Source organism: Paramisgurnus dabryanus, chromosome 21 (assembly GCF_030506205.2).
Source record: "Paramisgurnus dabryanus chromosome 21, PD_genome_1.1, whole genome shotgun sequence".
Lineage (NCBI taxonomy): Eukaryota > Metazoa > Chordata > Actinopteri > Cypriniformes > Cobitidae > Paramisgurnus > Paramisgurnus dabryanus.
The window spans coordinates 26,061,658-26,087,672 of NC_133357.1; the positions used below are offsets into that span (position 1 = coordinate 26,061,658).

General features: G+C 35.3%; 1 protein-coding gene across 1 annotated transcript; it reads right to left on the reverse strand.

Moving 5' to 3' along the window:
- Window positions 1-111: 111 nt before the first annotated feature.
- Window positions 112-24,682, reverse strand: col9a3 (collagen, type IX, alpha 3). The gene is made up of 32 exons (XM_065286415.2): window positions 24,486-24,682; window positions 23,481-23,549; window positions 22,854-22,889; window positions 22,625-22,696; window positions 22,448-22,501; window positions 20,303-20,338; window positions 19,989-20,012; window positions 19,559-19,612; window positions 17,463-17,516; window positions 16,233-16,274; window positions 15,946-16,002; window positions 15,799-15,852; window positions 15,654-15,707; window positions 13,304-13,357; window positions 13,127-13,180; window positions 12,925-12,978; window positions 12,730-12,783; window positions 12,577-12,630; window positions 12,411-12,464; window positions 12,061-12,105; window positions 9,573-9,626; window positions 9,363-9,416; window positions 9,106-9,159; window positions 8,713-8,784; window positions 6,427-6,462; window positions 6,146-6,190; window positions 5,979-6,011; window positions 5,406-5,552; window positions 5,264-5,318; window positions 4,996-5,178; window positions 1,146-1,223; window positions 112-841 (listed from the first exon to the last, which is right to left on the reverse strand). The coding sequence occupies exons 1-32, from the start codon at window positions 24,549-24,551 to the stop codon at window positions 657-659; spliced, it is 2,037 nt and encodes a 678-aa protein (XP_065142487.1). The 5' UTR covers window positions 24,552-24,682; the 3' UTR covers window positions 112-656.
- Window positions 24,683-26,015: the final 1,333 nt, after the last annotated feature.

Here is a 26,015-nt window from a genome sequence, read left to right on the forward strand (position 1 = left end):
AAAATAAAATGTTATTTATTAAGATAAACATTGATTATTGTTGTATTATTGAAGGGTTGAGAGAGTCGAGCTCTAAGAGAATTTATTTACGGAAAAGTGTCTTTATTTTTTACATCGTGCTGTAGAAATTCACTGTACACACAACAGTACTCAGAAATAAATAGTATTTAAAATAACGTATAGTTATTGTTACAGCACCAGTATCTAGTGGATAAGGTCAGAGCCTACAGAATTTTTTTACAAGGGTTTGACGCATCTGAAGCGATGCCTTCTTTTATTCTGCAATGAGTGATTTCGGACACTTGACATATAAGTAAACGTGAGAATAAAACGACAATGGAAATCAAAATGCATACAAATACAAACGTTTGAATGTGTTGAAGTTATACGTCAAATATTTCTACATTTCTTGCTCTTTATTATCAAGTTCCCAGTTTTTGCTTTTATTGCGTCCGTCACACAGTGATTGATGTATTTAGCCTCTTGCTGTATCAACACGTGCTGGTGTCTGAGGTCCTTCAGATGCCGATCGAGTCTCGTTGTCTCACACATGTATTCTTGTGTGTTCAGCTCTGAAATGCTTTAATGATCCCCAAACGTTTCCTCTCAAAAACACTAGAAAGGGAATTCTGTTGAATTCCGAGGACAGGGATCTTTTAATGGTTCTTGGGACTGGAGGACTTCGAATGAACCACAGGACCCTGGCATGCTGACGTGTCACAGATTCCAGGTGATCCATGGTGTCCTGGACGGCCTGTTCTTCCGGCTTCTCCTGACTCTCCTGGATCTCCAGGTGCTCCATCACGCCCATCCTTCACGAAGCCATTAACACCTGGCAGACCTGTTGGGCACAGAGATTAAGATGCTGAATATCAGCTGCATTTATTGATGCCATAAATATTGACTTGCAGCCTTTTCAAAAGGATCATGATGATGAAGATTTTATTATAACTACGAAAAAAAAAAACGAATTTAACTTTGAGAATTGAAAAATTTATTGAAACAAAGCCGCAAAAATGACTTCTAATCTGACTTCTGTACCTCTTCCACAATGTAACTTCAGACTGTGGTTAAGGATGCACATCAGTAAAGCATGTCATGGTGACCCATCTAATGAAAATACTGCATGGCTGTACTGTACGTACCCGGTTCACCCTGGTCGCCAATGGGCCCTTCAATGGCTTTACCAACTGGACCCTTATCACCCGGCTCACCAACATCCCCTGTAGAGTTTGAGAAATGAAAAGTAAGTTCATTCTCACAGGAAGGCATATTGATATATTAAGAGACATTTTGAACTGGGATAGTTTTTAATAAAAAAAAAATCCACAACAACTTTAAATTGTTCCTAATAACATACTGTTGCCCACAGTTGTCGTACTGTAAATACAACATTTTAATTCAAGGTGTGTGTAAATATTAAATTGTCTTAAAATACTAGACCTGTCAAAAGATTAATCACGATTAATCGCATACAAAATAAAAGTTTTTGCACTGTGTGAAATTATTTGTATATATAAATACACACATGCATGCAGTGCTCGAATTGAGGGGGGGATCCGGGGCCCCCCATAAGGCATTAGGGACCCCTATAAGATGTCAAAATTATTACAGATAATGCTGACAAACTCAAATATATGATAAAAGTCAAAATAATCAAGCAGGTATTTCTGTGCAAAATAATAACGTGTAGTGTCTATAAAATCATTAATTTCAGTTTTTTCTTGTTAAAAATTAACGTTTAAGGAATTGTATATAAAGTTTAGTTTTTATCATTTACAGCAACAATCACAAATTATATGGATTATTTGTCTGTTTATCATAAATACTTTGACACGCTAAATCTCAAAATTAAATAAAAATGAACTTAGCCGGGACTTCCCAGGCAGGATCACATTTGTGTTTTTTTTTTTAGGTTTAGTTATCAAAAATGCCTTTTTGTTAATTCTTTGTGTGATGTTCTGAACATTGTGGCTTTAAAATGTTATGATGAATAATTTAACGAATGTTTATCCAGCCTTTCATTTTAACTTAAAAAAGAGAGTAAAATACCACATACATACCACATTACCAACATAAATTGGATGCATTTAGGTTTACTTGTTCTTTAATGATTTCATAATTATTGTCAGTGGCATCACTAGGTTATTTTAAACATTTCTGCCAAGTCCACCTAAAAAAATGATTTATTCCACAATTTGTACACAAATTCGTGGTCGCTTTTAAGTCCTATTTAAATCTCATGAAAACGTCAGCGGTCTTCACCTCCGCTCGGTCATTCAGCAAATTGTTAAAAACAAATTCGATCCTGCAGCCATGGATCAAAGTATAGTGTACATTAACTGATGACATCTGCATCTGTGTAGTTATTTAATAAAAAACAACAGTTTACAAAATGTGATGTCGGAGCATTATTTTTTATATATATTTTTGCTATGTCATGTTGCATGGTGGGGACCCCCCATAAGACCTGATTCTAGTCAAGCTATGTATTTAACATATAAAAAATATATACATTAGGGCTGGGTATCGATTCAGATGTTCCAGGTCGATTCGATTACGATTCACAAGCTATCAAATCGATTCTCCTTTCGATTTTTATGCACGGTTTTCGATTCGACTCAATGAAGATTAATCGGAAAAAAAATTTGCCCAGCCCTAATATACATAAATAAAAATGTACTTAAATTTATACATGTATGTGTGTATTTATATATACATAATAATAACACACAATAAACACACAAATATATTATGCAAACACAAACTTTTATTTTGTATGCGATTAATCGCGATTAATCTTTTGACAGCCCTACAAAATACACACATTAATTAAGTGTGTGTATGTACAGATTTGATCGTAAAGCGTGCATACGCAAAACTCCACAGCAACGTTCACATTTATAAAAACTTTTTTTATGTGGAAAAGTGCTTGGCGCCACATCAGGGTCGAGCAGACGCACTTTTGCTTGTCCGATTGCTGCAGGTTTTTAGAAATATACATTAAGCCATTTTTGCTTCTCGAAATGAATTTGAACATTAACAGGCGCTCTTTTATATGCCTGACATTAATTAGGCATCGTTTAAAGTTCAAGCTCATTTGCGATTTATAAATTCCACATCTGAAAGAAATGGGTACACGTGTTTTCTGTGCGCAAGTTCATTCTATGAATCACACATACGCATTTTTGAGAAGAGATTGTGAGATAAAATTTAAGATGGTTTTACGCAGCATTTTATAAATGAGGGCGGGGGTCTTCTGTGTTTTAGGTTGTTTTCGGTTATTTCGACATATATTGTGAGCCTTTAAATTTAAAAGCTCTTGGTTAGTAGGAAGATTATTATTCACACTAAACCTAACGATGTTCAGCTTCTCAAGTCATTGGAGATCACAAAAATAACTTTAAATAGACGTGTAAACTTCACATTTACTTTACCCAAAGAGACATACATAACAAAATAGCACAAATGATGTCAAAACCACCCAGGTGAAAAGGTAGTACACTTCCATAGTGTACTTAAAGTGCTTTATTTTCGCACACTATTTTTGTACTTAATATACTAAAAATTCATCTTTAGTACTTCTTAAGATGTTCTTAAGATCATCTAAGTGTACTTCAATGTGCTATTTTGAGACACCATAAAAATGAACTAAAATGTGCTAAAAATGTATTTTAAAAATGTATTTAGGTACCACTTGTAGTACACTTTGTATGAAAGTTGAGTTCAAGTTTAGTAAAAGTGTTAACTAAATACATTTTTTAATACAGAGATAGTATGTTAAAAGTGCATTTTAGTTCATATTCATGGTGTCTCAAAATAGCACAGTGAAGTACACTTAGATGATCTTAAAGAGTAACTAAACCCCAAACCAACTTTTTTTAGTTAATGATCTGTAAGAATGATGCTTTATTAGTGCTGTTCATTGATTTTAGTAAGTTTTTTGACATTTGGATATAAAGTGTTTCAATACTACAATATATGGTGTAAAAACGTCTGAGTGCTGCCCTCTTGAGGTTGAACGGTGGCTACTGCAGTTGAATTTTCCTATTGGATGTTGGGTCCAAGAAATGACTCGTGACGTAAGCAGGTTCAAGCTCACCACGCCCTTGTTACGATCTCACCACACACTTAGTTCGTCCCCTCTATCTCCGTTGGGATCTGCCCACTTTTCTTGCATTTTTCAAATATTGCAGTGGGTGGAGTCAGGCTCTGACCAGGGGTTTAGTTACGCTTTAAGAACATCTTAAGAAGTACTAAAGATGAATTTTTAGTATATTAAGTACAAAAATAGTGTGCGAAAATAAAGCACTTTAAGTACACTATGGAAGTGTACTACTTTTTCACCTGGGCAGTGAACAGACTAGCAGAGAAATGACACTAGCTGTGTCTCATTTCAAAGGCTGCGTCCTCCAAAGGTCATATTTGTCGGCATCGTTGAGGTCGTATCATTTTAGGAATAAACATAAAATTAACATTTATTTCTCATGAGGCTTAATTTTTATTTTTATTTTTATTTTGAAATGTAACCATTGCTTAAATAAAACCTGAAATAATAAATCGCAATTACAAATGCGTCCGAAAAATGGAAACTACATGGCCTTTTTAAATGCAGCTACTGGATTGCTGGATGTTTAAATGGTGTCGATAAATGCACACCTAACGTGTCAAATGTCTTAAAATAACCACCAGAGCAATGTCTGTGGTAACCGTGGTATAAGCAGAATAATTGACTGAATTATTTGAAAATAATGCACACCCGCAGTGTAACAGTTCCACCTTGGGTGTGCATTATTTTCAAATAATTCAACGACCCGTCTTTAATTATTCCTTACATATTACATATAACACCTGTTTAAACATCAAGTCAATCTATTTTCTTGTTTTGCCATAGTTTTGATTTCAAATCATATTTTTTTAGATGCTTACAGCTCTTAAAAAATGACTTCCTGAACTTCAAAAATAGATGTATGCATATCCCACGAACTTTCTTACCTCTAGGACCAGAATCGCCAAGATCTCCTGGTAATCCTCTATATCCTGGTGGACCACTTGCTCCAGGGTGACCAATAGATCCAACTTCTCCTGGCTTCCCTGGAGGTCCGGGAGGTCCCGGTCGTCCCACAGCACCAGGAGCCAGAGGTCTTCTTAGGTTAGCAGCCAGCTGAGCAATCTGATCTAAAATGCACAACAGCAGATATAGTTCATACAATCGTATTCAAAAACAGTATATGGTCAATTTAAGGGTAAATACGTGTCTTACCATCAATCATTGATCCGCACAGTTCCCTGATGTGCTGCTCGCTGGCCAGGTTGCCCTGAAAAAAAAAAGAATAATAATTTGTTTTAAAATCATATTAATGGGCTCAATGTACGATCATATATTAGAGTCAGTATTTACTCACAGGAACACCGGTTTTTCCAGGAACCCCTGGATAACCCTGTTCTCCTTGGAATCCCAACGGTCCGGGTCTTCCAGGTGCACCTCTTCCTCCGATCTCTCCCTGTGGTCCTACAACACCTTTAGGTCCCAGTTCACCACGTTTACCAGGCTATAAGACAGCGAAAGGGGGAAGGATAAAACACCTTGTTTGTCTTAAGGTAGCAATTGTTCATATTCACTGTTTTGTTTAACATTATACAATGGATGGTTAAAGACACAGATGATGCTGTATTCTAACTAGCTTTTATGCTAAAATACACATCTGTTCACCATTTACTGTGTATATCACTGCACAGCACCAATTATTGAACTAAAGGATGCACCAAAATTTTAGTCGCTGAAAATGTTTAACCAAAAATGGGCGATTATGTCACTGTTGTGAAAACACTTTAAATGTTTAAAATACTGCTGATTGCAAATTTGATGGGTACATTGCTGAAATACTTTTAAGAAAACATCCTAAATTTAAAAAAATATATTTTATTGAAGTATAAAGAAACACATTTTTTGTTATGAAAGGAGGGACAGATCTCACCTCTCCTTTCTGCCCGACAGGACCATATGGACCCTGAAATAATAAGAAAACAGCATACGTCTTACATATCTCACATTCCATTAGATATATAGTTTTGAATATTTACTGTTGTACTCCGATGTAACATATTTAACATATGAATATGATCATAGGAATGAGTTACATACAGGCTCTCCGTTCTCTCCTGGTAAACCGTCAATCCCACCCATACCCTATAAAGCACACAAACACACATCAATACATGCACTTTATAATAAACACACATATGCATCTAATAATCATGTTAGTATCTGATCAGCCAATCATGTCACAGCAAAAAATTATACATATATGAATCGGGAGCTTCAATTGAATGATCAAAAACGATAAGAAAGCCGTGAAAGGATAAAGAAAAATGGAGAAAGACCATGAATCCTTAGAGCTGATACTGGTGGTGTAATATTCTTACCATGTCTCCTTTAGGACCTCTAGCCCCGACTGGACCCTGTGTGAGAGAGAGAGAGTATTTGAATAAATGCACGTGTGGGCCAAGGTACCGTAGGCACAATGCCTGTGGCTGCAGAATACAGACGGTCTTTGTTCTGTATCCTGAGGTCTGAACAGAAGAAGACTTTGTTCCCACTTCAGATATTTAATAAAACTTGATGCATGAATGGAGTGCTGTCTAAGATTAAACATTACTAAATATTTGTATATGTTCTGAAGAAATTGTTATTGGTGAAAATGCTAAGGTGTTGTAGGTGATACTAAGTGGTTAAGGTTTTTCAGATGGTTGTTCAGAGAAAACAATTATTTTTTTTGTCTGACACGTGAAAAGTGCAAATCTGATTACAAAAAGTACAAACACACTCTCAAATGTATATAGGTAGTATTCATGATAAACAACGTGGAGGGATAGATTAGTAAAACATGTGAATGTATTTGTGTGCAGTGGCAGAACTAGATTTTTTTTAATGGGGTGTGGTCAGGGCTACTTTAGGGGGTCCATAGTCCATGAAAGAAAACAATGTGTAACCACGTATCAAAAAAGCATGAATGAATCTCATGATTGCTGGTTTGGCCTACTTTACAGTACCTCACATTAGATAAATATTCATATAACTGCATGCATTACTAGATGTAAACATAATCTAATACTCCATGATAAACTTTAAACTTACTTCAAATAACAGAGGCAATAAATGTAATTTATTTAAAAGTAAAACATGGATTAACCTTTTTTTTACGAGGTTACAGAACTCAGTCAGGAACAAAAAGTGAATTTCTTTTCTTATTTTGTTATTTAATGAACTTTACCCATATTGGAAAAATAATTATTTGGCCAAAAATATGTTTTCTATATATGCTAAATACATTTTGTAGAAAGTAAAGCTTAATTTAATATATTTTTAAATTTTAAAATATATTTTTAGTTTTAAACATTCATATAATAACATGTATTTCAAAATGTATTTCAGAGAGAACAAATACATTTCCAATTTTACAGCCCATACGGCAAAAAACCAATTATAAAAGTTTGTATAAAAAATAAAAAGTATAAAGCATAAGTATATTAATATTAATATATTAATTTAATCTTTTTTACAGGTTTCTAACATACAAAGTGTTTCTTTCAATGTGATGTGAATATAAATGCTTCAAAAGATATTTATTTTTGAAATATTTTAAAATATAAAAAAATGGCCGAACAATATATTGGTAAAAATACAATTTTGTAAACACATTTCAAAATATATTTCAATACATTATAAGTTTTTGTATATTTTAAAATATATTATTTAAAAATATTTTTTGCTGTATGGGGTATGACAGAGGCTATAAAAGCGAATGCAATAAAATGATTATTCAGTGATACAGTGGTTTTTTTCGCATGCGGCCCCCCTTGTGTACGGTGCATCCCTTCATGGCCCCACCAAAGAAAATTCATGACATAAAACAATCTCAAACTTATATTTGAATTAAAAAGAACATATTAAATGATACAATTAGTTAGTTTTAGGTTAGTAGCCTTATTTTTAATTACACCAGTTTAATAACACAGAATTTAATAATAATAATACATTTTATTTTTTATAAAATGCCACATTTAATTTATGATAAAGAGATAAATTCATGTATTTTATAAAATGCCATTTCAGGTCCACTAGTTTCTGACATACAGTAACCAATTGTTTACTATTATACTCACTAAGACAGCTATTTTGATATATGAGCACTTGTCCATTTAAGGCAAAAAGACGTGAACATGAAGCTCTAGCTGTGCATGTGCGCTATAGGTGGGTATAATGGACGTCACATTTTCAAGTTCAAGGCGGCAGTCCAGTCCAACTAATCATACAGTAACCTATAAAGATCACTCAAGAATAAAAACATGACGCTGGGTTTTGTTGTAAAAGAAAGGCCAATCTTAGACTTTATTCAGTCCACACAAAGACAATTACTTTACAAACTTCCAGCCTACGCTGAAATCATGTAGTATTAGCAATGTACGTTAATATTCTTTTAATATTTGTTATAAACAATGTTCTGCGCTGCCGCACGTCGAAATAAACACGGCGATTAACAGGAAGTGAATTACTGAGGGAGTGAAAGTAAGTAGCGCATTGAATTTGAGGTGGCCAGTCAGATGTCAGGGGGTCCAGTGCCAACCCGGACACCCCTCTGTCTCCACAACTGCCTGTGTATAAATTACACAGTAGGATGTGTATAATTTAGTTCTTTTAAAATGACTTACCTTTTCACCAAACCCGCCTCTGATTCCAGTTGGCCCAGGCAAACCTGCATCACCAAGGGCACCTTTAACACCCTGTACAGAACAACAAAACTTCATTAAAAAATGAACTGGATAAAGAGTATGTTGCATTGATATCAAAATTTGTGTCACAGCTAATTTGAATATTAGGTGTTTGATATGCTGCAATAAATGGGACTTTGGATCATTGACATTATATTGGATAGAGCTAACATGCACAACACAAAGTGGAAATCAAATGACAGACAAAATGCCTTGTTGCTAATGTTTAGGATAGAAAGTCACAATAACAGACCAGATTTATCGATTGCTGCTTTATTGTGTTAAGAAACATTAGTTGCATTAAAATAAAACATATGGACGTGTGCAACTGACCTGGTATCCTTTTACACCCTGTGGACCAGCATTTCCAGGCAGTCCAATGCCACCCTAAAACACAGACACATCATCTTATGAACTTAACTCTCTGACGAGTTATCTCGTTAATTAAGTATTTACAAACATAAAGATGGTTTTGTAAAAGGTGGTGGTAGTGGAGATTACTCTTCATCAAATTAGACTTGGTCAATAAAATATTGGACTATTACAAAATCAGTGTCAAGAGACTTTATTCTGCTCATTGGTTTACTTACAGATACACCTCTGGGTCCAGCCAATCCTCTCTCTCCGGGGATGCCAATATCACCCTGTGGAGTAAGTCAGTATAGTACAGTCTCACAATCCAACAATTATACTCTCATCTCAACATTAGTTGTGCTATGGTTGTTGTGTTACTTTGCATGTTATTGCAATCACGATTTTATGAGAAAGTGCATTTCCAGTCAGATCTGTCAGATACATACAGGGATACCTGGCTCTCCAGATGGTCCGGTTTTTCCCATCTCTCCTGGATTTCCCTGGAAAAAAAATTTTTATGAACCATTTTAGATGAGATGTGAAATATACTTTAAAGTCTAATCCTATCTGTCTAAATCAGATCAGATAATTAATTCCCAAAGGTACCAACTAGATTCTGTGATTTTCTAGGCAAATATGGTTAAGAACTATACTCTTATTCTGGCGTAATAATCAACTTTGCTGTTGTAACATGGCTGCAGCAGGTGTAGGGATATTACGCCCTGCCCGAAAATTGTCCCATTGGTTACGTTCAATAGCAGGGGACTATTTTCAGGCGCTGTGTAATATCATTGCGCTTCCTTTCAGTCGGTCTTAGTACACGATGTAACTGCAGAAGAGTCAAGTTTAAATAGGAAAAATATCGAAACTCTTTGGTTATTTTTTTGCGCGATGCTAATGGTCTAATCAGATTCAATGGATTATGCTAAGCTATGCTAAAAGTGGTAGCGCCAAACCACTTTAACTCTAGGGGCCCTATCTTGCACCCAGCGCAATTGACTTTGTCAGTGACGCATGTATTATTCGTATTTTGCACCGGCGCACAGCGGGTTTTTCCCTCCACAGAAGCACGTCGACAAACTAGGGAATGAACTTGCGCTCCTTGGGCGGTTCAGCGCAAAAAAAGAGGCGTGTTCCGGCACAAACCATCCCTGGTGCTATTTTGCAGTTTCAAAAAACAATTGCGCCACTGACCAGAAAAAAAAGTTTCAAGTCAGTGGCGCGTTGCGCATTGTTCATTATGCTATTTTAAGGGCGCATGCTTGACCATAATGTATAGCGTGCACAACGCGCACACACTTTGCTTTTCTAATCTACACAGATGCAACAGTTATTTTTGCAAATCATAAATTGTTACACTTAAAAATATTAATACACGTGATAAGGGGAATCATAGTGGTGAGCATTGTGGTGATAGTTTTTATTTATTGTGTGGCTGCGTTAAAAAATTCTCATGCAAATAACGATTAAAATATTTTCATAAGTTTGTTGTGTGGCTGTATTACGTTTATTTTATGTAAATAATAATTAAAATGTTTTCATAAGAAACCTTAATGTATATGAACTTGATTTGTAATTGTACTTTGGGGTTGGACCTTGCTTGCGTTTCTTGGGTCCGATTTCAAAGCCCCCAAACCCTTTCAGCGGTGAGGGTGGACACAGCGATGTCCTCTGCTGGCGTCTGTGTAGAGGCAGATCCACCTCCCGTTACATGGCGTGCCCGATTTATGCTGGGAAGCTTGGGATTCCCCCGTCTCCTGACATCATTGTAGCGCTTGGCGCAACGATGGGGATGCCAGCTGATGAGACAATTGTGGCTATTTCCTCTCACGCCTGTTTAACCTACGCTGATTTGGGCGGGTTTCTCCTATCCCCATACAAAATAACTTTCTGTCTTTGACTGCTCTTACAAGAACGTGGGTCTCCTCGGCTGTGAACCGCTCCTGGCGTACGCCTGGTAAATCCGTCATAATAATAGCAACCCGCCATGAAACTTGCGCCCTTGCGTTTAAAGGGAATGTTGGCTAGCGTTCTGATTGGTTTATTTGACGTTACGCCCAAACCACACCTATGAATAATGAACCTACTTCAGACCAACCCCTTATTGATTTGCGCCTGGCGCAAGAGTTATTTCTCCCGCCGGGAAAATAGCAACAGCGCCCAAGATCTGCCCACAAACTCACTTGCGCGTTGCGCTTTGCACTTGCGTTTCAGATCGTTAAAATAGGGCCCTCGGAGTTCAACTCTTTTTGTGGTATAAAAATCAAACATTTATTACTGCAAATATAATTGCTTCTTGCCAGTTTTGTGACTGAATGTCAATGAGTTACGAGCCAGTAAGATTTAAAGTTGTTGTTGAATATATTTAACGTTTTCTTATAGATACATAGCATTTCAGTAGCCATTTATTACCCAATAGAGTTGTGTGGATTACTGCCATGTTTACATTAGAGGTTTAAAGAAGGACATTCAGAGTTGCCACTCTTAACGTCAAATTCCTTGACTTAAACTGACTAAAAAGCTTAATTTTCATAGACTATGTCTAAGATGCCGTAAGCCTGATAATATAGTGTACATTGTGAGTTTATAAAAAAATCACGCCTAAATGCGTGAAATGAATAAACAATACCTATAAGCGGCTGTTAAGATTGTAGTCTTACTTAAAATCAGTGCAGGCTTGGACCCGGAAATGTCATTCTTTACGTTACAACTTGCAAGCAAATTATATTTTGATAAATGCAAAGTAAAATTTAAAGCAACAAACAAAATCACTGATATTCCATTACGTGGACAAAAAAAATATTAAATTGACTTTCAATGTCTGGAATAGACTTTTTAAAATTCCATGATATTCCAGAAATTCAATGACCCGTGGGAACCCTGCGCTTTCTTCTCTGACTTATCAAAAATTTTTCATATAGTTTCATTACTTACAACTCCTCCCTTGGCTCCTTTTGTACCAGCTTTTCCTTGCAAACCCTAAAATAAATACAGATCAAAATGAATCATACATAACTCAGTTGTTATTTAAACCACTATATGAAGAGCTGAGATGCAAAGACCTCTAAATGCATCTGACATGTTTTCTTGTAAATTAGCATTTTTTAATCTTTTGCCAACAAAAAGGTATTTCTAAATTCCGATAGGCCAGGAATAAGTGGATTTGAAGCTAAAGTTGCGAGCATTCGGTCAAAATCATTAACTCATCTCGTGGCTTTCCATCTGAGCTCCTCATATTTAAACCAGAATATCGATATCAATATTTAACCGTTGATAATACGTACAGGCAATCCATTTGGTCCTTTCTCACCAGATACCCCGGGTCTTCCAGCATCCCCCTTTAAACATAAGCACACACACACATAATCCATTGGCATTCCTATGGTTTAACTGCAACATATTGGTGTTTAAACAGTAATATTTTTCAATAATAAACAAGCTGTTGTGCACCTTTTCACCATCCAGTCCTTGAGTTCCATCCTTCCCATCTCGTCCAGGCATGCCCTACGATTCAACACAGATTGTATTATAATTTGATCAATTTGTCAATAATGAACACAATATCCCACTATTAATAGACGTAATCAAATAAATGCTACTTACAGGTTCACCTTTAGGTCCCACACCTCCTGGTACTCCCTTCGGGCCTATTTTTCCCTGTTAAGAAAGAACCATTTTGACGATATTGCAGAACACAATATGACAGCTGTGCCCGATGTAAACGATATTAAATGTCTCTGATATTCAAAATGCATATTTCATCTACACCATAATAAACAGTGTATCTTATTGACTTACAATCTCTCCTTTGGGTCCTTTGAAACCTTGATGTCCTTTTTCGCCACTGTCACCCTGGAATATTGCAAAAAATATTGCATTTTTATTAATGGGATTCACTACTGACACAAGACTCCAAATGGTCCTAACACACACACACACACACACACACATTCAAGTAAATAATTAAGACAGCATGAACAAAGCTAAAAAGGATACTTACAGTTTTTCCAATGACACCGGCAACTCCAGGTTTTCCCCTGAAGCCAGGCAATCCCTACAGAAAGAGGTCACTGATCAAAAACACTGTCAGCCATTCAGTTTGTACTGATTGTTTAGTTTAGAAAATGTGAAGTAAAATTCATGTAGTGTGATGTTATTGAAATAATGGAGGTCTTACTCTATCTCCTACAGATCCCACTGGACCCTGAAGCCCCCTCAGACCTCGGGGACCCTAAAAAGTAAAAATACAATAAATTTAATAAACATTTCATAATGTAAATCCAATGTTAACATTTGTTACATTTCTAGGATATAACATTTTCGCAAGTGATGGTCGTTTTCGAAGCACTGCTTCATGAAGCTTCGAAACATTTACAAATTTTTGTTTCGAATCAGTGGTTCGGAGCGTGTTTCAAACTGGCCCAAGTCACGTGATTTTAGCTAACAAGGCTTCATTACGTCATAACTGTTTCGAAACGTTTCGAAAATCTGATGGTTCACCACTAGGGGGAGTTGATCACAAATGACCAGTGTAGGTGAACTTATATTATAAAAGTTCACAAAACATTCATCGTTCTGACTAATAACACTACCATTTTGTCTACTTTATGTTTATAGACGGATTTAATGACAAAAATGTGCAGAATTAAAAGGGTAGTTAGTTTTAATGATTTGTTTGCTCTAAATAAAACTAAAAACACATAATACACTTTTAACTATGTATTAATTAAGTTAAATCATTATTTTTTACATATTTTAATCAAAATCTTTCTATTATTTTGTAAAAAAAACCTGTAAAATGTTTGGACATATCTGCTTTTACACTATTTTGACCAGCAGGGGACGCCAGCGTGTGTTCGAACTGCTTTGAAAAACTGAATCAATTTTCGAAGCAATTGGTTCAATTGATTCGAAGCTTCGAAAAGCTTTGTTTCTCCCATCACTAATTTTCGCATGTTAAAGTGACACTTTATAGTTTTTCAACTTTCATAATATGTTTTCAAGACCCTTGTGATGGTACATCGACTTAAAAACGGGTTGAATGAAATGTCTACAATAGCCTGACGTGGTCTGTATCGCTTTTACTCGTACTTTTAAACTTGGGGTTTCGGGTAGTAACCAGAGTACAAAACTACAAAAATCTGCTTTACGGCATACGTCACTTCCTCCACTTCCTCAAATTCAGACGTGAGAGCGCAACTATTTATTTTCCTGATGTTTTTGTCATGGCCGAAGCAGCAACTAAGAAAAAGAAACCCAAGGTTTTGTCGGAGGAGACCAGAAAGAGAAAACGAGAGAGTGACAGAATAAAAAGAAAGACGAGGATCAATATTTGACGAGCGTTCGCTCGCTGGCGTGAACTAAAGGAGGAGGAGGAGGGGTTTCTGACCGATGCTGACTTGGCCGTCATGCTAGTAAGTAATGTTATATTGCTTGCATATATAAGTCTGGCGCCCAAAACACTATATTTTTTTATGTGAATTTTACTGGAGGCTACTTTGAGAGTTTAGAGAGAGACTTATATCACGTGATACTGTGGCCCTGTAGTAACCTCATGGACCTACGCCGTGGGCAATCCGGGTTCGATTCCCCAATTTTTTTAAATATAAACTTTAACCAAGCGACCACCGTTACAACTGGCTTGTAAACGTGAGCTACACTATCTTTTGGCATTTGAAACAAAATAAAACCCATGAAATTATATTCATATGACACACTTAATGACCTAAAGAGTCGTCGTCTTTTCCTTTGCGAGAGTGCTGCAGCGCTTGTGGCCTCTAGGGGCGCTAAACGTGAAAAATACATGTCTAGCCCCCCCTAGTGGCCAAAAAGTTTCATAGTGTGCCTTTAACAAAATTATCCTCTGCGTTTTACACTCTTTTTTAGAGTTTTCTTCAGCTGTAACTTTTGATAGTAATGATTAAAGTAACGGTATATTCACACGGGGCATCAGCGTTCACGCTGACGTCATGCGTTGTCGAACTGAACTGTGGATCCGTTGCCATTAAGTCACTGCCATTACACGCGGCAGAAGTTGAATGTTTCTCAACTTTTCAAGTGCCAATGCAAGCATCAGCCAATCAGATCACCAATCACGTTTATGCAAGATGGGTGAACATGTGTTGCGGTCCACTGTGATTGGCTGTTGTCACTATGACGAAAGCGTCAGGTCCACGCTTCAGACTAACCCTCCGTCAAGCGTTAACGCTGAAGCCACATGTGAATGTATCATAAGATTTCTTTCGAAGCAAATCAGACAGAGAGCATAATATAAAAAGCAAATTGCAGAAACGTAATTAAAAGTGTGAATCTTAAATTCAAATAAAAAATTTTTTTTAGACAAAAGCCATGCAGCACATTTAAGAGAGACTTAAGCAGCCCCAAATATTTAGTATTATAGATGTGTGATGCTACAGTATAATAGGCTGGGCTGTGTTTTCAATTTACAAGTTTTAGCATTTTGATTCACTTTCAAAAAAAACTTTATGGTGCTCTGGAGGTGTGAGTCAGTCCCACCTGTAACCCACCTGTAAACCCACTGTACCGGGGATCCCGGGAGGACCAGGTGGGCCTTGGTCACCCTAATGGAGAATAAACAAGAATCAAAATGAAACACATTAAAAAGGTTTTTAAAGGTGTAGTACAGTATAATATATATTAGTAAAATCTCACCTTTTCTCCATTTTTCCCCATCTCTCCCTTATCTCCTTTATGACCTGTATGACCCTAAATAAAACACAGAACCAGCTTATAGTGATCATTGTAAAATCTTTTGGAGCAGACAGACAGGAGGAGAGATTAATGTTGATGATCAAACACCTTGAATCCAGGCATTCCTGGAGGTCCCGGTGGACCTGGAGGACAGATGGCCGGACACTGCAAACAAGACAATGATGCAATCAATCTGCATGCAAAGAAAAACAAGACTGCTGACAATATATCTTCCCCAATAGGATAACATTGTTGTAACTGATCATGTGAATTTCTAAAAATGTTGCACGCTAAAATAAAATTATCGTATTACGATATATAATCAGATTGCTGTACATACAAGGGCATAGCTGTAAAAATAAGCATTATATACTTTAAAATATATCTGAACATACCAGCAGGTCTCCGCCACCTTCGGGAAGCGTTCCTGGAAGCCCCTAAGAGGGAAAAAAATAGACTGAATTACATGTTTGAATGTTTTATTAAACTCATCTCTTCAAAAAGAAAAATCACTTGTGTGACACAACATCAAGCAATCCGTTTCACTTTTATGACACTTTCAGCAGCACGCTTTTAAGTCTATCTGCCCTTCTAGTAAAAGTCTGGTTTTACTACAAACGAACTGTTATACTTGTATAATTTTCGATTTTATGTAAGCAATAAGGTACGAGAGGCTGTGCTGTATCTTGAAATAAGTCACCATTTTTGTTCTCGAGTATCTTAATGTTTGTTTTTCTAGGATATAACATTTTCGCAAGTGATGGTCGTTTTCGAAGCACTGCTTCATGAAGCTTCGAAACATTAACAAATCTTTTGTTTCGAATCAGTGGTTCGGAGCGTGTTTCAAACTGGCCCAAGTCACGTGATTTTACCTAACAAGGCTTCATTACGTCATAATTGTTTCGAAAAGTTTCGAAAATCTGATGGTTCACCACTAAGGGGAGTTGATCACAAATGACCAGTGTAGGTTGCCACACAATACAAATATTAAAGCAAAAAAATATGTATCACCTTCAATGTAGTAAAATCACCAGAAACTGGTTGGCGTTTGTGTTATATTTTTTCAAATTGTTTGGTTACCATTGTGCAGAAGAGTGGCGCTTGTGGTTAAGTTGTGGATGTGACATATTTCTCTCAATGAGCACTAACTGTGTTAATGCCTGTTTGGAGATCAGTCTCTTCTCACATGCTCATCAAAAGCATCATATGTTATTATTATTAGCATGCTAACATGTGCCCATGCTAATTAGTATGATATAAAAATGTTTTATATAAAATAACTGAATTAAGTTATTCAGACTACACTACATTGAGTTATTGAAACTACACTAAATTGAGTTATTTAGACAACACTAAATTAAGTTGAGGCAACAACACTTAATTGAGTACTGCCATCTACTTTAAATTGAGTTGGACAAACTCAATATATTTTAATTGTGTAAAGCAGTTTTTTATGAGTTAGAATGTTCATATTGGATGGAAATCCTGCCCACAATTTAATTGAGTTAATCCAATGAATTATTTTCTAAGAGCAGCTATTGGCCAATCAGAATCAAGAACTGAAATAACTATTTTATAATGTAGTAAAAACATGGAACATTTTGCTGAGTGTATGTTATACTTACAGGTGGTCCATCCAGGCCCGGCAGACCAGGAAGTCCTGGAAGCCCCTCAAGCCCCTATAGAACCATCACACAAACATGTGTCAATAATCATACAAGTTATGAGTGAGCTGATGTGCTTAAATGTAAAGAAAAATGTATAAAGATCCATTTAACAAAGGTAATCTGCACATTTTACTGCAACTATACGTAAAGGCTCAGGCAATGAATAAAAACTGCTAATACGGCTTACATGTAAAGTGGTACATCTCTCTCTCTCTCTCTCTCTTTCTGTGTGTGTGTGTTTGTGTGTGTATGTGAGTTGGCATGTGTGGTTTACGGGGACATGAATATGTATAATGACATGTTTACTATGCTTTAACCACACTTCCTGTGTCCATATAAACTGAACAGCTAAAAAACACTAAATGATAGTTTTTTATAGATTAAAGACTGCTAACAGGGGAATAGAATATAACAGTTTGTACAGAATAAAATGCATTGCGTCTATGGAATTGTCCCCATAAACCACATATGCCAACATGTTTTCCTATGTCACACTGTTTGTGGGCTGGGCGGTATATCGAGTTTTGGAAATATATCTGTATTTTTTCCCAGTGGGATACAGGATGAGACAATACAGTTTATATCGCTATGGTCTCATACCCTCCTTTGCAACAGAAGCTTTGCCAGAAATATACAATGAGGTCAGGACCAGTGTTGGGTTAGTTTCTCAAAAAAGTAATTAATTACTAATTACTTACTACATCTTCAATCATGTTATTACATTATTGTACAAAATACTCTCTCCAAAAAGTATTTAATTAATAATTAAATTCTATTGAGAAATGATACAAAGATAGGCTTGACACAGCTTGAATAAATCATATTAAAGTACATAAATATTTTGGTCACATTTTTTAAGGTTCAATTCTAAACTATTAACTATTTTTTCCTTAATATACTCCTAATTACTGCTTATTAATACGTAGTTAAGTAGTTGTTAAGTTTAAGTATCAGTAGGAATTGGGTAGGATTAAGGAGGTAGAATAAGTTTTGCAGAATCAGGCATTAATATGTGCTTTTTAAGTATTAATAAACAGACAATATCTCAGTAATATTAATGCTTATAACTAACCAGTTAATAGTGAGAATTGGAAAGTAAATTTACCACATTACCATTATTCTTATACACTTACCAACGTATTTAAAGTGAGAAGCATAAATAAAAAACATGCATTTTAAAGGTCACGTTCTTTCTGATCCCATTTTTCAAACTTTAGTTAGTGTGTAATGTTGCTGTTATAGCATAAATAATACCTGTAAAATGATAAAGCTCAAAGTTCACTGCCAGGCAATATATTTTATTTAACATAATTCGCCTTTCAAAGCCTACAGCGAACGGCCGGTTTGCACTACAGCCCTTTACTTCCTGCTTTAATGACGTCAGTAAAACAGTTTTTTGACTAAACTCCACCCACAGGAATACATCAGTCGCCAGCTAAGCTAACGACAAGCTAAGCTGCTATCAAATCACAACACACTAAACAAGCTACACAATCAGAACTTGTTACGTATTTCTGAAGGAGGGACTTCATAGAACAAGAAGACATCAGCTGTTTTTAAGACAGTGAAAACAGTGCTATACAGATAAGTAAATTGTGTGAAAAATACCGCGTTTTTTTTAACCTAAAACATGAACACATGTTAAATTGTGCACCGTAAACACAATCAAAGTTTCAAAAACACAGAAAGAACGGGACCTTTAACATTAGACTTAAAATTTTGATGGTAAATCCACAAATGTATTATATATAAGTGATCTACAGTCCATACACAGTTTTAGTTCAATTACATCAGAAGTAAATGTAATTAAATTACTGGAAAAATAAACCCCTACTTTACTTTATCAAAGAAAAATTAATTAAATTACAGTAACTAATTAGTTAGTAACTAGTTACACCCAGCACCGGTCCACTTTGCAGATAACGCTGAGATATCGAAAGTATATCGCAACTCATTTTCAAATTACCGAAATATGAATTTTGGTTAATATCACCCAGCAGCACTAACTGTCTTTATTCTCAGTTTGTGAATGTAATCTTTAAACAGACACTCACAGGTGGTCCCTGAGGTCCTGGTCCACCTGGAAGTCCATTAGCTCCAGAAAGACCCTAAAATCAGAAAATGCACACATATGCAAATGCTTGATGTAAGCTGGCACGACTTTCATTTGTTAAATATTGAACTACTGCAATAGATAGAATGTATAAAATAACAAAAAACTGAAATATTACTTACATTTCATGCCACTCAATTCTGAACAATTACAGTAAGTTTTATGGCGACTGCATTAGTGTGTAGATTAGCTGGTAAAGGCTAACACTAACAAAGCTAAGGTTGTAGGTTTAATTCCTAGATCAAATACATGTACTGATAAAAGTATACTGTAAATGCACAGTAAGTAAATTTAGAAAACAATAAAAGGTTCTGCCAGATAAAGAAATGTGCACACATAACTAATGATTATTTTAGACCGATTGTACTCACGGCCACTCCTGGTCTGCCTCTGCCCTGAGAAAGACAAAGGAAGAGATTAAAAAAGTTAATTGACATGTTTGGCACGAGGTCATATTGTACACAACAAACACAGCTGTGCGGGGTGAGCAAATATGGTGGTCTTAATAGATATTTACTGTGAAACTGTAGTGTGTGCTGTTTGTGAGACTTGAGGTTTAAACCTAGCATGTTAGGCAGATAACTTTCTGTAATGGCTAAACAACATTTGTTGGTTTGGAACTGTTATAGTTGAAAAGTCTGAATACGAAGAGGTTTAATACAGTTTGCTGATGTTTGGTACTTACAGGGGGTCCACCTGGTCCGGGAGGTCCTCTGTCGCCCTGTTAAAACATACACAAATCAAATTATAACAAAAATCATTACCTTAAAAATGAAACACATTAAACTGACAATAAAATACATTTCTATCACTCAGAATCTAGAATATAAATCATCAATTACTGTTTTAGTTTTTTACGCCCTGTGTTGTAAAATGTTAAACCTTTAACACCCATCATTATTGATCCTTAAATGCCAATAGCTCCTAGACTAGTGCTAGACAGCAACTGATTGAATTCAACAAAGATTATTAAACGGCTCCAAAAAAAAAAAAGAGTAAATATACTACAAATATACGGTACAATGAAGAAATATTAACCCTTTAACTGGTGCTTTTTTGAGTGGGGGAGGGGGTGAAAAGGTGATGTAATAATAATAATAATATTAAAAATACGTTTTATTTCTAATGCTTTTCTTAAACCCAAATACAAATCAACACAAAATACATCCAAAAGTTTTTTTTAAAAACTAAAAAACAACTAATATAACATTTTACAAAAGTTTAAAAATACTAAAAACATCTAATATAACATTAGCATTTTTTGGTCTGGAAGTCTAATTTTGGTTTTGTTAAAAGAAGACACTTAAAAAAAAATACGGAAGTGTGTGGAATTAAAAATATTTAAAAAAAATTATAGCAGTTAAAATTTATTGTAATAAATAAAAATAATGCAATATAATATTATTTCATACATAAAATTACCAAAAAAATTAGGTTTGTGTTGGTTTGCTGTGAGGTTTACTGCATGTCACAAATTAATAAATTACTCTCACTGCATTTTATTGCATATTATTACTGCTAAAAGATTTTAAAATATGACAACTACATTCTTAGACCTTTCCAACAATATAAAGTTTGTAGTTATAGATTAACATTTACATGACAAATGTTAAAGTAAACTCATGGGACAGCCCCAATGAAAATTTTATTTTATTTTAAATTATTTCTTTTATTTTGTTGGCTACAGTCTTAAAGACATCACTGTTTCAGTTTTGTAGGTGTGTGGTGGTGGGGTGCACTTAATGATGTTGCTACAATTTCTCTATGCTTTTTACACTGCTGTTCATGATATTATTGCAAATTCTTTATGTAATGTAATTACCCTGCTCTTATATAATATTTTCTTTGTTCAAGGCCCATTTCAAATTTAGACAAAAAGACATGTATAGTTTATTATCATATAATTATTATCTGTTATTGATCATATTAATTGCCTTAATGCCCAATATTACATGTTTTATTCTATATACTACATATTTAATAAGTTCCTGTTTCAATGGTTTCTTTTCATGTTCTTTCATATAAAGCTGCTTTGAAGCAAATCAACAATGTAAAAAGACGCTATAGCAATGGTTCTAAACCTTTATCATTTCAAGGCCCCCCATTGCCCAAAACAATATTTGAAGCCCCCCGCCCCATTTAAGTTTTAGAGCTTGGCATGACTAGACAAATGTATATTCATTACTAAAATAACCAAACAACTAGAAATACATACATTTTTGATTCCTTTATCTTATCCTTTAATGCTGTTTGTCTTATTTTGAATAATTGTGAAGAAATGTTGCAAGATCTGTTAAGGCCCCCAGCTAGTTGGTTGAGAAACACTGCGCTATAAAAATTAATTTGAGTAAATTAAAAGTAGTGTTTATGTTTAATGTTCTCTACATATCTCTCATATTAAAAGACCAATGTGCACCTCACTGGCATCAGTCACATAAAATAATAGGGATTTCTGGTGATGCCTTCAAGCGGATTAGCAGAAAAAAATCACATTCCACCACATACGGATTAGAGAAAAACCACAATTACAACTTGAAAAACCAAAGTCACCTGATAATAATTAAACTGCCCTCACTACAGAGGAGCCACAAGAATTAAAAACATTCACAAACAAAAGAAATGAAATCTTTGTGAAGTTTGACATCTTCTGTCATTTTGAGCTGCAAGCTAAAATACATCCATTAGTGGAGTGGAGATTTACTGAAAACCTCAGAGAAGTACTGTATGGTGATTACATATACTCATACATATGTGTAGTCATAATGTCACAATGTCATGTTGAGCTGTTTACAGAGTAGTAAGAGGCCACTTTTACTTAAAAGACACTTACTACTGCTCCTGGTGGCCCGTCCTTTCCAGCTGGACCATCAGGACCTGTCAAACCCTAAAAAAACATTTGAACTAATAAATACAAAATACTTTTTGCATTGCTACTTTTTTACAAATAAGAAAAGGGTATGGCATTAAAAATGAGGCACATTTCCTAAATTTTTCCACCCTGACTTACATCCACTCCAGGGAGGCCAGGTATTCCTGGGCTTCCTGCGGCTCCTGGTGTACCAGCTTTTCCCTTTGGCCCCTGGAATTAAAACAAGGAAATGTGTGTATTGGACAACATTATAATGTGCACTGCACTGATTATTTGAGTAATATTTGTGATCTTAAAATAATAAAATATTACTACTAAATCCTAAAATATTACACAGCAAGAACCCATATCATTCAGAGACACTTACAGGTTTTCCTGGAAGTCCAGGAGGACCAGGCTTACCCTACACAGAAAATGACATTACATGAAAATCATATCTGTTGATTTAGTTAATAAAAATTTACTAATAACAAACTTCTACTTCAAAATCATGCAAAACTCTAGAGCTAAGTAAAACTGAGAGGTGAAGATATGGAGAGGAGTGAAGGGGGCTGGGGAAACATCAGAAGGGTTGTGTTTGATTTGAGCAGGCTGAATGAATGACCTCTCTGTTTCTGCACTTCTACTGCCCGTGCTAAAAGGGATTTCATTTACTAAGGAAACATTCAATGTTATTCACCGTTTACAATCGTAAATTCCTGACACAGTTTTCTTGTTTGCTTTTAAAAGCCAGTGACCAGACAACAAAGAGCAGGCTGTCTAAACCAGTAATGAAACATGAAAAAATATATATAGCTTATATAGTATGCATATCTAGATAGATAGATTTCTATCATTCACAAAAAATATTTACATCTATAGCAGTTAAAATGCAAATTGAAAATGTCCTTAATCCCTCTCATTCCTTTCTCATCAAAAACATGGAAAAGTACAGGAGGATAAAGCTCATTATATTAAATTCTACCTAAAGCAGATTATTTCACTGTCTACTCACATCAATGCCATCTTTTCCTGGGGGTCCAGGTGGCCCTGGCACTCCAGATTCACCACGAAGACCTGGCCTCTGTTATAACAAAAACAATAGACACTATATTCATACCGAAGACTGGCATAGCCTTGTTTCTCCAAAGAAAAATTTAATTTTATATAATATTTCTATACAAACACCTTGTTCTTCGTACTAACAAAAGTGTTTTGTCACACCTTGGCACAGTCGCTGCTGACTTGCTTGCTGGTATTTAGAGTCAAATATACAAATGCACCTAATGTTCTTGAATGGCATTGATCAGTATGGACCTGCATTTTATTACTGTAATAATAATACAGATACTGTATTGTACTGTAATGTGCAATGCCGTATGCATTGTGTAAAGCGTTATATAGCTAAATAAGATTTCTTTGAAATGCAAGTAAAATATCTGTTTTAATGTTAGATAAATGAATAAAACGAATGTTTTATGAGGTAAACAAACCCTCCCGAGTGAAAATTAACCATGGTTATACCACACACTGTAAAACATGCAGCATTTTTGTCAAATCAACATATATTTTTATGCTACTTTAACTTAAACAATTTCAACTAGTTGTCAACTATTTACAGGTTAAAACTTACTGACTTGCAAAACCAAGTTGTTTTAACTTCATGCTTCATTTTTTACAGAGCAGTTTAAACCAAAAAACCCTGCTTACTGTAGTAAAACCATGGTTATGTTAACAGTAATCAAAAAACAAGCTTAGTACACTTTTACCGGAAAAAAAACATGGTTATTTTTCGTAAAGTCTTCGCGCACCGGATGCGTATAGATATTTCAAATTTGCCAAAAGAAATTATCTCTAAATCTAGTCTTCTCAGACTGTATACTATTTTCAGACAGCACGTATAATGGACACACACAAAAAATGACATAATAGAACCCCAACGTTAAGCTGAAGTACAAGCAACAGGTTATCAAGCATCCCACAGCTTCTGTCGAGTAAACCGCCGCTAGTTGTGTCTTACCTGGGCAAACGATGATGCTAACAGCTGACACAGAACAAGTAGCTGAAGAGCTGATAACACGGCCATGGTTATTGTCCTCCCCACAGTCCAGTGCCCTGTGACGGGTTACCGCTGCTAAATGACTCTCGGCATGAACATAAAGCCAATGGTGCACCTGAAGGGGCAGAGCTCAGTCCGGTGGAGGAGGTGGAAATGAGCTCGTGACGGACGCGTTACACTACAGGACATGCTCAGGATTGCACTCATACTCAAGAGACAGAACAGATTAAAGCCACAGCCTATGTTTTTGCTATTCCTTTGCCCTTACAAAAATTGAGTTAGAGAGTGCATGGTAGCCTACTAGGCCTATTATATTACAATGGTATAGATTTATTACTGCATTCACGTACAATAGTACGATATGATACCCCAATACACATCAAATAGCCTACTATAATCATACATAGAAACAAGAAACAACTATTATTAACTATTATTCATCCAGGTGAAAAAAGTGACTAAAATAGGCTACACTTTATTGAAGTACACTTATTAAATGTACTTTTTGTATGCAGAGATTTTGTACCTAATATACAAAAAAATACTCTTTAGTACCTCTAAAGATAAACTTAATAACATTTAAGTACTTAACTTTGCTATAATCATACAATTTATTTTAATACTACTTTATCTTGACAAGAGATGAGTTGCTAGGACTTATAAAATGAAGTTGCCTTATTTCAACTATAAATTAACAACCCATCTCTAGTCAAGATAAACAATAGTAAGTTATAAATCCAAGTTAATTAAACCAAAAATTTAAGGCAGCAAAGAGTTTTTACAGTGTATAGCCTGTTATTTAGTATACCTGTCTAAGTGCACTTACAGTTAGTGCTACTGAAGTAAAATTATATGTTAGTACATTCAAGTACTTTATTTTTACCTGCAGAAGAACTCGCTTCAATGGTAGATGATCCTTTACATACTGGCATGCTTTTCTCTGTATATGCATTTATATACAGTTAACTGTGAATTAAATATTGTGTTCATTTTTATTACAATGCTATACCAGTTGAGCTACAGGAATACTGAAGAACCGAAACAAACGTTCTGGAATACAAAATTCAGAGGTGTAAAAAGTACTCAAAAATGTTACTCAAGTGAAAGTACAAGTACTGAGTGTAAATTTTACTCAATTAAAAGTAAAAGTATCTGGCCAGAATCATACTTGAGTAAAAGTAAAAAAGTACCACATGGTTATTAAAAAAGTAAAAGTAACAGGAAGAATAAAAACTAAAGACTCTTGTTTAAGCTTTTCATCTCTAACAACATGAAGTGAATGAACCACATACAAGGTTTTATCCTGCTTTACAACTGTTTGTATTTTATTGTATTTATTTATCAAACTATAAGCCTACTACCTAAATGTAACATGCTACTCAAAGTTGTAAAACCTCAAATTTAACTCCAGAAATCCACCCTGATCGCATTTGTGTAGCTTTTCGGTTACGTCATGCTGTTGCGTCACGTAAAATGTAAACACATCAGACG